General features: G+C 32.3%; 1 protein-coding gene across 1 annotated transcript; it reads left to right on the forward strand.

The window, feature by feature from the left end:
* LOC109360825 (glutathione reductase, cytosolic-like) lies at positions 851-14177 on the forward strand. The gene is made up of 17 exons (XM_019605967.1): positions 851-982; positions 1375-1526; positions 4097-4161; positions 5012-5081; positions 5522-5593; positions 5836-6039; positions 6885-6958; positions 7043-7126; positions 9424-9511; positions 9629-9710; positions 10070-10143; positions 10726-10833; positions 10955-11019; positions 11173-11286; positions 11672-11771; positions 12133-12186; positions 13755-14177. Exons 2-17 carry the CDS (start codon positions 1404-1406, stop codon positions 13851-13853), a joined length of 1476 nt encoding a protein of 491 aa, XP_019461512.1. The 5' UTR covers positions 851-982; positions 1375-1403; the 3' UTR covers positions 13854-14177.

Genomic DNA, 15440 nt, shown 5'->3' on the forward strand with positions numbered 1-15440 from the left:
ATTACAATAAATTTATAATTACTTAGATACTCATATCCACCAATAAGTTATTATTATGGATGTATATATTTTTGTCTATAATAAGTTTATAAAATATAATTTTTTTGGTATTACCAAAAGTATGACTTACATATGAGTAAGAAATGAAATTTTTCGGGGTGCATGACTATCCATCCAAACTAGTATCACTATGAGGAATCAAATCCTAAATTTTTAGTCTTTCTGTAGATCTAACATGCCTTATACTACTTACTAATAGAGATGGCAAAAAAACCTGATCTGTGAGTACCCGTTGAAATACTCATAATGGTTACTCATAATTATAGTTTATGACTGAGAATGAGTATTATAATACCCGCCTAGTGGGTACCCGCAAAATTATAAATTTAGTTTTTAATTAAATTTGTATATATATTATAGTTTTTTATTATTATTTTAAAATTATATATAATATATTTTATTATTACTTCATAATAAACTACACTTATTCTACTATGATTATAAATTTATCATATAAATATTATATTATTCATGTATTAATTATTTTCACATATTAATTATTAAAAAATATATAATTAAAATTAAAAACTCGTTAAATACTCAAAAATACTGGGCACACTTGCATGCAAATATCATGTGTTTAGCAACAGTAAAACACTACGCCATTTGGTATCGATTGCCATCCCAACTTAGTAACTCAATGTCTTGTTAGTTATACAATATGATTTGGGATAATATCTCAAAACATAGAAGTAGCATTGTTAATTACAAAATTAATTAATTAATTCCGTGGCCGCCTCCTGTACACGATTGTTGAATGTTGCTTTATCTCTTGTGATAGATCTTAGTTCCTTTCTTCCCTTTTTCTCCTTTATTCTCTTATTTCTTTATTTTTATTTTATATATATTGTCTTCAGTATTGTTTGCTCTCATCTTCTCCTTCATCATTCCTAAATCTACATTCTCTAATAAACCGCCACAGGTAAATTTTCCATTTTGTTTTCCCTGCAAAATCTCTCAACAAAAAAAACAAAGCTAGAATTTCGTGAATTTGTTTCATTGTATCATAGAATTTGAATATTTCCAATTTCATCATTTCAATTCTTCCATTGGCAGTACCTCTATTTTGTACCGTGTGCGCGAATTCTGGAACGAATGATTTTTTGATCCGATGGATCATACATGTTGAATTTTACTTTTATTTTCTCGGCAATGAAACAATTGTAACGATGATCGTGATTTGTCAGTACTGGAATTTTTTTGATCATTTTGATGCTGAATTTTACTTTTTATTTTATTTATCCTTAATCAAACAGTTATATGATTTCTGAACTGCTTTGAATTGTAACGAGGATGGTTTTGTTGGTGATGCAGATTGATTTGTTTCGAGTTGTTGGATAGTGATGGCGAGGAAGATGTTAATCGATGGCGAGGTAGAGACGAAATTTGATTTTGACTTGTTCGTTATTGGGGCTGGAAGCGGTGGCGTTCGTGCCGCTAGATTTTCAGCAAATTTTGGAGCCAAGGTAAAAGTTCTTTTGTTGTTTAGCTCTCGTTTCTAATATTTTGTGAACAGCACCTGATATGTTTTTATTTATTTTAAACTTTAACATCTGAAGTAGTTTGAACCTTTCTAAAATTTTAATATTACCTTTTTGATTCAGAAAAAAAAAATATATATATATATATACAATGATAGTGTATAAGTTTTTTTAATCATCATTGACACTTAAAAATAACACAAACGAATGCTGAATTGTGTATAAATTTTTACACTAACACTATATTCATATTACATATTTTTTATTGTGTCACTTATTGTTATAAGTGAATAGAATTATTCTCTTTAAGGTTTTAGTTATAGATATTAATAATACCTTGTTTCTACTGTATAGCATTATGTATTATTTGAGAATCTAATGAATCCATGTTCCTTTGTTTGATCAAATTGAATATAAAAAATGGAGGAATATTAAGTATATTTAGAACTAGATATCTCTTGCCAAGATCACTCCTATGCCCACTCATTTTTCAGGAGTATATTCATGGACTTGCTTATGGTCATGATTTTAATGGATCTATTTTTTTTCTTCAGAAAATATAGATTATGATAATAAATCTAGTTTACTAATTGTAAAAGGTTTAATTACTCGAATGGATCGACATAATCATTTGATTATTTCGGCTAATGATTCTAAAAAAAATCAAATTTTGAGTTATAATAAAAATTTGTATTATATCCATTCCTTCCATCTGCAATAATTAGTCTTTGCCATAGTCTATCCTTCCCAATAGCAGATCATCGGTCCAATAAATGATGTGAGAGCCATTAGTTCGTTTGGGACATGGTAGATCTAAGGAGAGTGACCTCTAAGCATATTATTGAAAAAAGATTATCATGTATATTTAAGTATAAAGTCTAATAAGTGAATAGGATAAGTGAATTATTGCGTTAATATTTTGGTTAGAGATGGTAATTCTTCAAATTTTCACTCTTCAAATCACTCGAAAATAAAGAGACACTTAGGTTGTGGGAAATAACAACCTCAATTTTTATTAATAACTTTACGAGGCACTTTAGTATATATAATTAGTATAAGCTATATCTATTAGTATATATATGTATATGGATATATATTGGGGTAAAAGTTATTTTTAGGTAGGATGTAAAATTTAAGAAGTAATTAAAAAAAATGTTTGAACAGCTTTTGTTTTTGTGAGTGGCTCAATCAGGATTGTTTGAAATATATTACGAAAAAAGAATTTCTTTCTAACTTCCTTACCCAAAGGAATTCTTTTAAAGGAAATATATTTTGTATTTAAATGCTATGTTTAAAATACATAATCCATTCCGCCAATAAAATTGAGTTCATAGGCACAGCAAAACGCTAGTACTGTTAAAAAAATAAGTACATCTAATGTTATAGAAGGCAGATTAATAAAAAAACACTAAAATTGTAACTAAACATCTTATCCTTAATGTGTAGAATGGAATAACAATTTGAAAAATGAAAAAATAGAATTAGAATACTAGTACGTTTGATGTGTAGAATGGAATAACAATTTGAAAAATGAAAAAATAGAATTAGAATACTACTCATAATGTAAAGTTGGTAGGATACTAGGATGTTATAAATATAGAATGGAAAACACAGTTTCGCTATTAGGTCTATGGTATATATAATATGAAATAGAATCTAAATTGATGTGAAGCAGTAAAGCGCAGCATTATCGTTAATGATATAGATATATATATATATATATATATATATATATATATATTATATATTAATGACATAAAAAAATGCCAAGCTTGTGCTTTGTGGTTCTTTCTCTGATTTTGCTAGAGGACTTTTATCGAAGGATAGTAAAATTCAAGTGTATATCGAAAAAGCATTGAAAGAACGTAAAAAAGACTATGATGTTTATTTTTTGCATCAATGTTGATAATTAATATATTTTCCTAGGCAAGAGCATAAGCTTCTATTCTATCATTTCAAAGCGCAGTTGCATGAAGTTTGAAGGTTAAAGTTAGATAGATTAGGGTAAGTTAGATTATAGAAGCGCAGTCTTTGTCCTTCTGTAAATTAAACATGGCATGTGAATTTAGATAATTTTGTGGAATCCAATTCCAAAAAAATATGGAATCTCATTTCGTTCTTTTTATTTCTTTCGGAGGAATGAGATTTCACAAGTTTGTAGAATAAAATTTGGAATATGAATGCAATGCCATTATTATTTTCATTAACAAACACATGGCTCCTCTGATTATAGGATTGAATGTGGAATGTCATTAGTCATTACATTCATTCACATGTAAGTAAGCTTAGGACAGCTGGCTTCTAAAATAGGTGGAAACTATTTATTTTAACTTCTTATTCGTTTAAAATTAAATTCAAGCAGTTACCTTAAAAAATAAGTGAATCCAAATATTTATTTAAAAAATCAAGAGAAGCACATCCAAAGGATCACTTTATCTTAATAGTAGTCTTTCTGTTAATCTTGTATTATAATCAGTAATTTCATGTTATTTTATGAAGTCTTTTGCTGGTTTATTTGTTGTGTTCTGATAATATTGTGCACCTGTATTTAAAAGGTTGGGATTTGTGAGCTTCCGTTTCATCCAGTTAGCTCTGAAACGATTGGAGGAGTCGGTGGAACGTAAGTTTATTGAAACTTGTACAATTTATGCTACTATGTCTACCATGTGAATGTTATTCATTTAATAGCTGATATTGGCTCTAAAGCAATTATGCATATGGATCTTTGATGATTAATTCTTTTAGCCACTTTCCTAGTATTTAATATCTTGATGTTGCATTGCTTCAGGAAGCTTAAAATCCTATTCATGCTGACTCAATTTTACTGCAAGGAAACTAATTTGATAAATTCATTCGCTTCTGTTGAAGTATAACAGTTAGGCTGTCCTTAATTTGGTTTAAGGGCTGATGATTAGATATAATTGACTTGAGTTTTAATCACTTTGAAGATTAGGAAAAAGACACCATGGAAGCAAGTTATTTATGCCATATGTACTACACTTTGGTCATATCACTCTTTCCAATTAACTGCACAGTGCAGTGAATCACAATTGTCTTTGGATGACAAAATCTTTCAAAAAGAAAACTCGTGGAAACAATAAAAACAAAAAATGACTTGCTTTTAAATGGTTTCATTGAAAGTTTGTTTATTTGACAGCGCTTGGAATTGTTGATTAGCCATGTAGCTGACCCTACGATTGGGACAATGATTGCTGATGGTTGTGTGAAGTACTCTTAATATCAGCACGAGTTGTTTGTACACATAACATAATGTTCTTTTTTCTGAATATTTAATTTTGTTTCGGTGAACTTGCACAGTAATAGCTGTCTCTATGGAGAGACTTGTGTTTTATATGTATGATATATTACAATTCTTTTCCTATCTTTCTTCCTTCACCAGTGGCCAATAATATCTCTTCCACTGGAAAGTAATTCATGAAAATGCTTATAATTTTTATTTTATTTTGAAGGTGTGTTATTCGTGGCTGTGTTCCCAAAAAGATTTTGGTCTATGGAGCATCTTTTGGAGGTGAACTTGAGGTATGGATTTAATCCTATATGAGTTGCTCATTGCTTAGTTGGCATGATAGATTATTTACTGGATATATGTGATCGTCATGCTTTGTCCACTTGAACTTCGCTATTATTTGGTGCTATCTACTATAATCTAATTGCTTTATAGATTGATGGACAGTTAGATATTAAATATTTCAGAGGACATTAGCTCATCCAAACTTCTAATGCTTAGCTTTATTAGATTTATATGGTATATTAGATCTGATGTGGGGCTTTAGAATTGGCTCAAGTTCTCATAGACTATATTAATATATATTGCAATCCAATATTATGTTTCATTAGCTAATGTATCAGATTTTTGTTAGTTTTTATTTAAGTTGGTTCAATTATCAATGATTCCTGTATCATCATTTGTATTTCACTTGTGTTTTGATGGTTTATCAAAAATGCTTGTGGTTTGATAGGATTCCAGGAATTATGGTTGGGAATTGAATGAGAAGCTTGACTTCAATTGGAAGAAGCTCTTGCAAAAGAAGGTATTTCAAGATTTCTAATGTTTTTATCAGATAAATTGGTTTTCTGCTTCATATCATAATCAAAATCAAGATTACCATCACTTCTTCAATCATTTTAAGATCTAGTTTATAGTGATTTCACTACTTTGTTTACAAACTCTATATGTTTTCCCTCCAGCTTGTTTGCTAATGCTGAATCTGAATAAAAATTAATGCAGTTTATTTTCCTTTGTTCAATAATCAAATGTGTTGTCATGCTGCAGACAGATGAAATACACAGATTAAATGGAGTTTACAAGCGGTTGTTATCCAATGCTGGGGTTAAATTATTTGAAGGTGAAGGAAAGGTAGTGGGTCCAAATGAAGTTGAGGTGACACAATTGGATGGCACCAAACTGTCCTATTCAGCAAAACATATATTGATTGCAACTGGAAGCAGGGCTCAACGTCCAAATATTCTGGGACAGGTGAATTTGCATGTTTTGAAATATTATTACTAACTGATCCAATCAATGTGGTTTTGCTTGTTTTCTTCTCCCAACTTTGAAAAACCTGTATTAACTTTGAATGTGATGATTCTGTATTGCTGCCACGTGCCCATCCCCTTTCTGTGTCCCTCTTCTCTTGTTGTCAATAGTTGATAACTGTTCAATTTTTATTTTTTTTTACTTGTTTACTCATTGGCAAAAAAGTATGATGAAAAATTGATTGAGAGAAAATGCAGATGGAAAATAAAGATGGGAGATAGGTTGTGGGATTCATTTAAAGAGCTCTTGATGGTTCATGGATATAGTATAAAAGTAGTTGGGCTGCACAAGTTACAAGGGAAGTGTGGAAACATATAAAAAAAATGTGTCGGACCATTTAAGAACTTTGTTATGGTTTGGGGTTGTGGATTCCCTTAGGAAGTGATTATTACACATGGTCAGACACTCAATCCTTGCATTTAATTTGCCTCCCCGTCTCCCTTTGTTTTTGGAGTAAATTTACTTGTTTAGATTTTCCTTTAAAGGTTTTGATATATAGGATTACCTTCTTAGTGTGGCTTTTGTAAAAATAATATATTAAACATTTTTGTGTGTGAAATGTTGGAATTTAAACATCTGCATTTTCAACTGTTCCATTGTCTTGTGAAATGTATTTGGTACACTATTGAAGTTCCTATTCTTAAATATTAACTAGAATTATCCGTTTACAGTTTTAGGGTGAGTAATATGAATGTTGTTGCTGTTGTCATCTCTTAGCTGCTTGTTTTTCTTTCATTTATTTCATTGTTTTATTCATTGGGGGCGGTGACATTGTTATTATGCAGGAGTTGGGTATAACATCTGATGAGGCACTAAGTTTGGAGGAATTCCCTAAACATGCTGTGATTCTTGGAGCAGGGTCTGTTTTCTTGTTCCTCTTCTGTTTTTTGGCTAGTTTTACTGCCTAAAGTCTCATGGTGATTAACTTATATTTTGATTTCAGTTATATTGCAGTTGAGTTTGCATCAATATGGCGTGGAATGGGTTCAACAGTTGATCTAGTTTTCAGAAAGGAACTTCCATTAAGGTTTGGCTTCAACATGCATATTTCATGTTTAATCACTCATTTACCCGAGGGAAAAAGGAAGGGAAGAGAGCTGATACCCTAATAAGTATCTGTGGTTGGAGGATAACACTAAATTCTAATTATTTACAGCTTCCTCCATGGTTATGAGGGTTTGGATGATAATTTTCCCATCCAACTTAAATTTTCTAATAGTCTTTATAAAACAAAGGATACGGTCTTAGAAATATTTATGTTGACAGACTTAAAGAGGTTAGTTGAATAATCAATTATGGTTTACTCTTAAATCATGAGATAGTGATGAATGATTTGGAGCAAAAAAAAAATGGAAAGATGAAAGGAAGATGTGAGAGGACAGTGCTTAAAGCCTTGAGTTAATTTCAAACTGAGTTCTTACCTGTCAAGATAGAAAGCTGTTTCATTTTCAGAAATAATGTTTAACATTTCATTTGTCCAGCACTTAGTAATGTAAGACCTACAAAAAGTATATTTCGTAGTGAAGAAAGACAGTCTTCAACCAACATTTTCCCTTTGGAATGATTTTTCATTCCTGGGAATTCGGCTAGAAGTGTTTGGTTTTCCAAAAAAATTCCAGAATATATTTCATGAGCCTCGACGTAACGATAAGATAGCATGCCTTATGACTTGGAGGTCATGGATTCAATCCTAGAAACAACCTCTTCGCTTGGAGGGTGAGGTTGCATACATCTATCCTCCTTAGATCTCACTAAGTGAGAACCTCGTGCATTGAACCGTCCTTTTTATTATATTTATGTAACATAATGTAATTAGTTTTAACCGGTGTCATAATTCCTATAAAGTCTCTTGGAAACTGGGATTTATTCCAATTCACTCCTAGACTATTGCCATAATAGTTATAAAATTTCATAAACATATATGATGGTGTGCAAACTTTTTACATCACTTATTGATCCCTGAAATCTTTTTTTCTGGATCCATATCCCTTTTATCATGGGCTCTTTGCCTTTGTTTGGGTCTGAGTTCAACAATAACCCCAATATCTGACCCTTTCCTCATATAAACCCCTAAAGATGCATGGTGATGAACTTTGATGAGTTATAAAGTTAGTGTCGACTATGAAAATGGATTGAAAAGCTCAAGATACCGTATTACAATTAGAGAAAAAGAGAGAGAGAGAGAGGAGTGAATGAGATAGCAGCTGAAAACTGGAATTATATTATTCAGCTGTACAGTGATGATCTAACCATTATATATACAAGTCTGAGTACATCAGCTATAAGGTACTTCACTTAATCAATAGTGCCACGTATCTCAGTTATCTCTAATACACTTCATGTTTATAGGTAAGCTATTCTAACCATATAATACTAACTCCTCTAACTATCTACATTGCTTGGATCCTTACTTGATCCTCAGTGAGGCCTATGGTCATGACAACCTGGCAGTGGTGGTTTAGTAGTAAGAGTGAAGCGATAATCTGATTTTATGAGATTTATAATACCTACTTGATAATTCTCACGTTTCTGGTTAGTAATGCATGTAATCATCTGAAAAATAGTATTTCAGATGAAGCAGTTGGCTTTTAGCTTCTTGAAACTTCAAAATGACACCTTGCAGTGTTTGCAATATTAGTGATTATTTCAAAATATGACTGAAATCTGTAAGAAAATGAAGAAAAATGAGAGAAAGAGAGAGAAGAGATTCGTAACTGAAAGAGAGAGAAAGAAAACTGAAGAGTTAGTTATTTCTATTTCTGAAATCTTACTAATAAATGCTTACTCAATCCTATTTACAGGAAAAGAGAGGCACTTAAGGCTAACTGTTTTTAGTACAACAAGAAGCCTTCCGACTATTTCTAATAAAATCCAGATTAACCCCTTTGCATGGTTAGGATTTATTTCTGTAAAGGAGAGTACTAATTAGTAGGAATGGTCTCTGTAAAAACGACCATTGACCCCTTTAGAAGAGATGTTGTCTGATTTTTGTCTTTTTTATTGTTTCAAATATTTGTTAGAAGAATTGGGTAGTTATTGTTTTGCCATCCCATTTATGACGAAGTTTGTAGATTGCATTCCGTCACATATAGCATTGCACTTCTGTAAATCATTGTTTTTAATGTTGCAAGTGCTAGTTTATTTGTTCTCATATATGTGTCATAGTGATTGCAGTAAATCTTGAAGGCAAGGAAGTTAATAAACATTTCACTATGCCACTTACTATTAATAGTTTGCATTATTCATTATTTTTCATTTTTTAGCATTAGTTTCTACTCTCTCTGTAGCATACATTACGCCTTGCTGAATAAAGTTCTGCTGCAGAGGTTTTGATGATGAAATGAGAGCTGTGGTTTCAAGAAATCTTGAAGGCAGGGGAATTAATTTGCATCCGAGTACAAATTTGACACAGGTATTCAGTTTGGGATTACTCACAATTATCATGATAAACTAACTCATCAAAATGTAAATATTATCTTTCTTCTCTTAATTGAAGGCTTAGCTAATGGCATGATATTTTATTTTCTAGTTGATCAAAACAGAGAATGGCATTAAAGTTACTACTGATCATGGTGAGGAGCTTCTGGCAGATGTTGTACTATTTGCCACAGGTAAGGGAACATATAACATTGACTTTTAATATATTTGGTTTCTAGGAGGCTGGTGGTATTCACTATTTGTTTTTACAACCCAAAACTTCTTTAATGCTCCGTGTTAAGATCTTATTTTAAAATTTGGCTGTCTTTCCAAATAATCAGCCCATTAAGTTTGTTTGTTGATACGTGATAGCCTGATCAGTCCATGATCAATGACATCTTATACCATAACATACAATTGGGCCATCACACTCGCTTTTAAACTTTTCAAGTTAAATGGAAATGATGACCAATGTATCTCTCAATTTTTATCTCAGATTTTTTTGCATTTTTTTTAATTTTACACCTTAAGTATTCTTTTTTGTTGTCTGCAGGTAGGGCTCCTAATTCTAAGAGGTTAAACTTACAAGCTGTAGGTGTAGAGCTTGACAACATTGGAGCGATAAAGGTTCATTGCTCTCTCTTTTAATTTTGTGATTGTATTCTTGACTTTTCAGTGAATTCTTTTCACAACAAGTTGTTCTCATATCAGTATCTGTATGATAAGTGGATCCATTGTGATTCTGTGATCCTAAATCTTGATCTTCATACTTGTTTATATAGATACAAAAACATATGGTTGTTTTCTAGTCGAACTATAAAGCTGCAACCTGAAAATGCCATATTTTGGTTAATATGTTGACTAGTATGCTGAGCTTTTTTAAGAACTCCAAAGGAATTATATGAAGTATAATGAAATTTGCATATCTGATCTATCAGCCTCCCAAGTAGAAAACATAGCCTCTGTATGTTTATGTGCCTTTACAAAGGTGGAGGAAAATATTACATTTGGCGAGGTCTTAGCTTGATGAAGTACTACTCCCTTAACAGTTTCTTTGTGGGTTGGAATTTAAATGCTTGAAACAAATTGATCTCAAGTGTATTATATGAAACAATTTTGTCAATGACTGAATGCTAAATTGGACAATTGTTTTGCAAGAGATGATTATGAGACTCAAATTCTAAATTTTCTGTGTTCCATTGTATTTAGGTAGATGAGTACTCACGTACCAACATACCTAGCATATGGGCTGTTGGTGATGTAACAAACCGAGTGAATCTTACTCCGGTGGCCTTGATGGAAGGAACATGCTTTGCAGTAAGTGTCTCAATGTCCAGTGGATTAGCATATCTGTTTATTCTTTGGTTATGGAAGGGTGTCAGTGATTGATTGGTCTTGTAAATGGGAATTTATTTTTTATTTACCTGGATAAATGCAGAAAACAGTATTTGGTGGACAACCAAGCAAGCCAGACTACGGTTATGTCCCCTATGCAGTGTTCAGGTCTAGTTGCTTTTGCATAAAAAAACTTGGCTATTAACTATTTTGAATGTGTTAAGTTATGATGATATTTCATGTTCCCTTCTTCTGCCCATCATTATCTTTTACTGTTTTGGTGGATCAATATATTGCTCATTCTTTTCTGTTGTTCTGCAGCATTCCACCACTTTCTGTAGTTGGTTTCAGTGAGGAGGAGGCAATAGAGCATACAAATGGTGATCTGTTAGTTTTCACGTCAACCTTCAATCCCATGAAAAATACCATCTCTGGGTATGTACAGTGATTTAAAACTTTCAACCACTGGGTCTATATCGGAAACCAAAGTCATGTAGAATTGATGATAACTTGGACAACAGAACACTAGTTTTTATAGGAAATTTTGTATGTTACATATATTTTAAAACCTTTGGTCATCCTGTCCAGTTAGGATAATGTGCTGGATCCAATCACCATCGATGATGTTTTGTTTATTTACTCCATAGCAAATCTTGTTTGAAATTTTAAGCATCAAAAGTTATAGTTAATCTCGACTGATTTTGGTCTTTGTGATCACTTGGGATCTCAATATTCAGCTGGTCTCAGCATCTGTTATGGATGTTGTAGACCATATTTCTTTTCTACATTTTGATGTTAACTGGTGATATTCTTCAAACAGACGACAAGAAAAAACTGTTATGAAGCTGCTTGTTGATGCCGAGACAGATAAAGTTCTTGGAGCATCCATGTGTGGGCCCGATGCCCCTGAAATTATGCAGGTATCTCAATTGTTTCACAGTGGCTGCGAGATATAAAATGTCAAACTAGTAAATTTTTCTCACTAACTTGTTAGTTGTTTCGGAGGATATATGATATGTGTGGTTTGTCTCTTTGCTCTCTGATAAAGTTATTTTTTCTTGTTTAATAAAAAATAAAGGAAAATGTCGTACTACTTGAAACTAGTGTTCTATTTCCATTGCCTTCTCCAAAATAGCATTTAATTATAAAAAATAACAACATTGTCAATATATATCAATCTTTTCTATGCATCAGATATGATGTTATCTAATGTGCTTGTGTTCATGGGCATTTCCTTCTTTGTCACTATTGATTCTTGGTATTGATATTGGTGGTCAATAGGGTATTGCTGTTGCATTGAAGTGTGGAGCTACCAAGGCACAGTTTGACAGCACAGTAAGTTCACACCTTTCTTCATTGTTTTTTGTCCTTCTGCCTTCTGAAGACAGTGGTAGCTTGGTAGGATATTGTCATATGAACTGTTTTACAGTGGTGCCATGTCTTTGTGCATCACCAGCGGTGCTCATTTATGGCATGCTATACTGAGTCATAATTGGACTGTTTAAGAAAGAGAACTAGTTAATAGACCTTTTATTTAATAAATCGAAAAGGACTTTTTGTCATTTTGCATCTGTTTTATCATCTTCCTCGCCCAAACACCCGAAGCTTCTACTAGTTCAAGGCCAACACTTTGTTGCCTCGTGACCACCGCGTGTAGGGAAGGTGGTCACCGCTAAAACATCACTATGTCCAACAATGATCTTTTCCATGGGAGAAGAACATCACTATGTACTTAAGTGAGAGTACTTAACATTTAAAAAAAATGGGAGTATATAAGAAATATTAATTCTTGTTGCTAACAGGTTTGACTGGTAACCTGGTCATTAAAACTATAATCAGTGTTCTAAATTTCGATTGTGGTTGCATTTAGCGCAATTGCAGAAAATTGAGGGAAACTACAGCCTGATGTGGTCGCAATTACTTCTGCGATGCCGTTATGGAGACTTTCCAAACCACAATATTGTGGTCGCAATTGTGATTGTGGAGTTTAATTTAAAATTCCAGAGAAAACAGTAGACACTTGAAGAAAATAAAATTACTAGTGTAATGTGGGAAGCCGTGAAAATTAACAGTTACAAGTCACAGCTGCAGTATGCAGAGAGAACAAAGGAGAAATGCTAGAACTAATATTGAACAGAGCCGTAGAGTGATGTTTGTCTAGCATATTTATCCTTCATTATCTCTGCATTAGTGTCACCAAACGGTATAACCATAGAGTAGATTTGGTACTTACCTAACGGTATGCACTAAGGGACCCAGGTGGTGCCATTTTTTCCGGCACCACATAAAATATTTAGCAAGACCAATGATATAGAAACATCTGGAATTAGCTAAACACGTCTGAGATATTTGCATTAGAATGTCCACAGTCTCCACACTTGGTGCTGGGAAACTGCAGTGCGGCAAAGCAGATGGTACAATGGTTATATTGAAATTACAATGTTAGATGATGCAAAATTGCAAATAGCTCTAAAGCATAAGAATTTGAAATTCCAGAGAAAACAGTAGACAGATTTTGGGAGAAGAGGATGAGCGAAATTGAAAAACACTTGTTGAATGATATTTATCAAATTTAAAATACAATTTAAGAAAACAAAATTACTAGTGTAATGTGGGAAGGCGTAAACTTAATGGTCATAAGTCATATCAGCTGCAGTATGCAGAGATAAAAAAAGAGAAATGCTCTACTAATATTGAAGAGAGCAGTAGAGTGATATTTGTCTAGCATATTTATCCTTCATTATCTCTGCATTTATTACTAAACTGATTGAGAGAGCATTAATTGAATGAGACAGTAAATGTAGTTATTCTCTCTGAATATTCATAGCCAACAGTTATCAGAATTTTCAATACTCTGTTTCTTGTGCTAATATATTTTCTGTTTGCATCACTTGACTATGTAGGTTGGTTTGCACCCATCTGCTGCAGAAGAATTTGTGACCATGCGGTCAGAGACCAGGCGTATTGCTGCTGGTACCAAAAAGGCCCAGAAAAATTTGTAAAGATGTTAGAAGAAAATACAATAGGTTTGGTCATAGTTTGAAGTTGCAAATTTCTTCTTTTGATGAAAACACGTGAATAAGTGTAGATCCATGCTACTGATAGAAAACATCAGTTTTTTTTATTTTCCCCAAATAAAAATTTCTTTCCTTTCTGCAAGTTGGGTTTGTTCAATAATTTATACCGAAAGGTGTTTACTTTGTTGCCAAAAATATAAGAGAACTGAGTAATATGGACTGAGGTATACATCCTCCATTGGTTATTTTACTTATTGGTTCAAGTGTTTCCAGTTTCTGGGAAGATATTATTGACTTCGGTTACTATTTTGTTTTGAAGTGTTTTGTTTCGATGGTTACGTTACTATATTGTTATGAAGATATTATTGACTTTTGCAAGTGTTTGATAAATTGTACCTTATAAGCACTATATTTACCAATGCTAGATATGATCCACAAGAGGCGACGTATTTTCTAGCCAAACTGAATATTTTGACAACAGAATAATATTAATCTCAATATCCTCTCCGAAGTTTCATTCCATGCACGTTAGGTTCCTACCAAGTGTCACTGTAGATAAGATGGAATAATGCGCTGATTCATAAATAACAGATAGTGTACCCAAAAAAAATAAGTTTAAAATCTATGCAATTATTATTAATATGTATTAGAATCAATGATGGTTAATATATGAATGGTGGATGGTTAGTTGACAGTATAAAAATACTTAGAATGTTAGTGTATAATGTATACATATTAAATTAAAAAAAATAAGATAGACGGGTGATATATGAAAACGAAAAAAGAAACTAAACCAGACCACTTCATGTCAAAAAGAAAGTTTACAAAATTAAGTGACAAATGTTAAGTCAACAATATCAATAAACTTGAAAAGTTTGGTGTGAAGTAGCCACTGGAAATATTTTTTGAAGACATTACCACAAACAGTTTCATTCTATCTAAGACCGAATTTGAGTTCCTCTATGAAGAAGTGCTAAACCATGGAGTGAGGTAAATTCTACATTGGACTGTTTTGTAGTTGGGTTTTCTAAGCTGAACTGAGAACTACTATTTAGGCACAAATGCTTCCCGGGCACAATGTACACGTTACTCAACCAAACAATTTCAGAAACATCATGTACATCTACATCTAATTAGCATGAAGAGTGATTACTACAAAACATGAGTGAAGAAATCAATTCTCTCCCCCTCAAGTTGGAGAGTCAAGATCATGAACCCCCAACTTGCCCAACAAGAAGCAAAATTGTTGTATTCTATATGGTTTGGTGTTCCCTTCTTGGTTTTTTGTATTAATATATAAGAGATGAATTTCAAGATATTTAGCTCTCTCATGAAAAAAGTAGTAATTCATTTTAACATGTTTATGAAAGAACGTGTCGTTGGCTGTGTCTTGCAGTTTGATTGTAGCAATAAAATGAATTAGGCTCAATAGGCAATACTTCTGTTATTTCATAATTCAGTTTGTAGTTGTTAGGTTACTTTCCTATTATAGAAAAGCAATTAGTTGTAAGAACTATATATAGTAAGTATAATTTGTAGTCTATCTAAGTTTTACTTTTGCTGAATATACAA

The sequence above is a fragment of the Lupinus angustifolius genome, chromosome LG11 (assembly GCF_001865875.1).
Source record: "Lupinus angustifolius cultivar Tanjil chromosome LG11, LupAngTanjil_v1.0, whole genome shotgun sequence".
Taxonomy (NCBI): domain Eukaryota; kingdom Viridiplantae; phylum Streptophyta; class Magnoliopsida; order Fabales; family Fabaceae; genus Lupinus; species Lupinus angustifolius.

What these genes read in the sequence shown, in the direction of transcription:
- LOC109360825 (XM_019605967.1), top strand. Translation starts at nt 1,404, where the DNA reads ATGGCGAGGAAGATGTTAATCGATGGCGAGGTAGAGACGAAATTTGAT. An exon ending in AGAAAGGAACTTCCATTAAG is followed by an intron (nt 7,127 to 9,423) that starts GTTTGGCTTCAA and finishes GTTCTGCTGCAG; the next exon opens with AGGTTTTGATGATGAAATGA. An exon ending in ATGCCCCTGAAATTATGCAG is followed by an intron (nt 11,772 to 12,132) that starts GTATCTCAATTG and finishes GGTGGTCAATAG; the next exon opens with GGTATTGCTGTTGCATTGAA.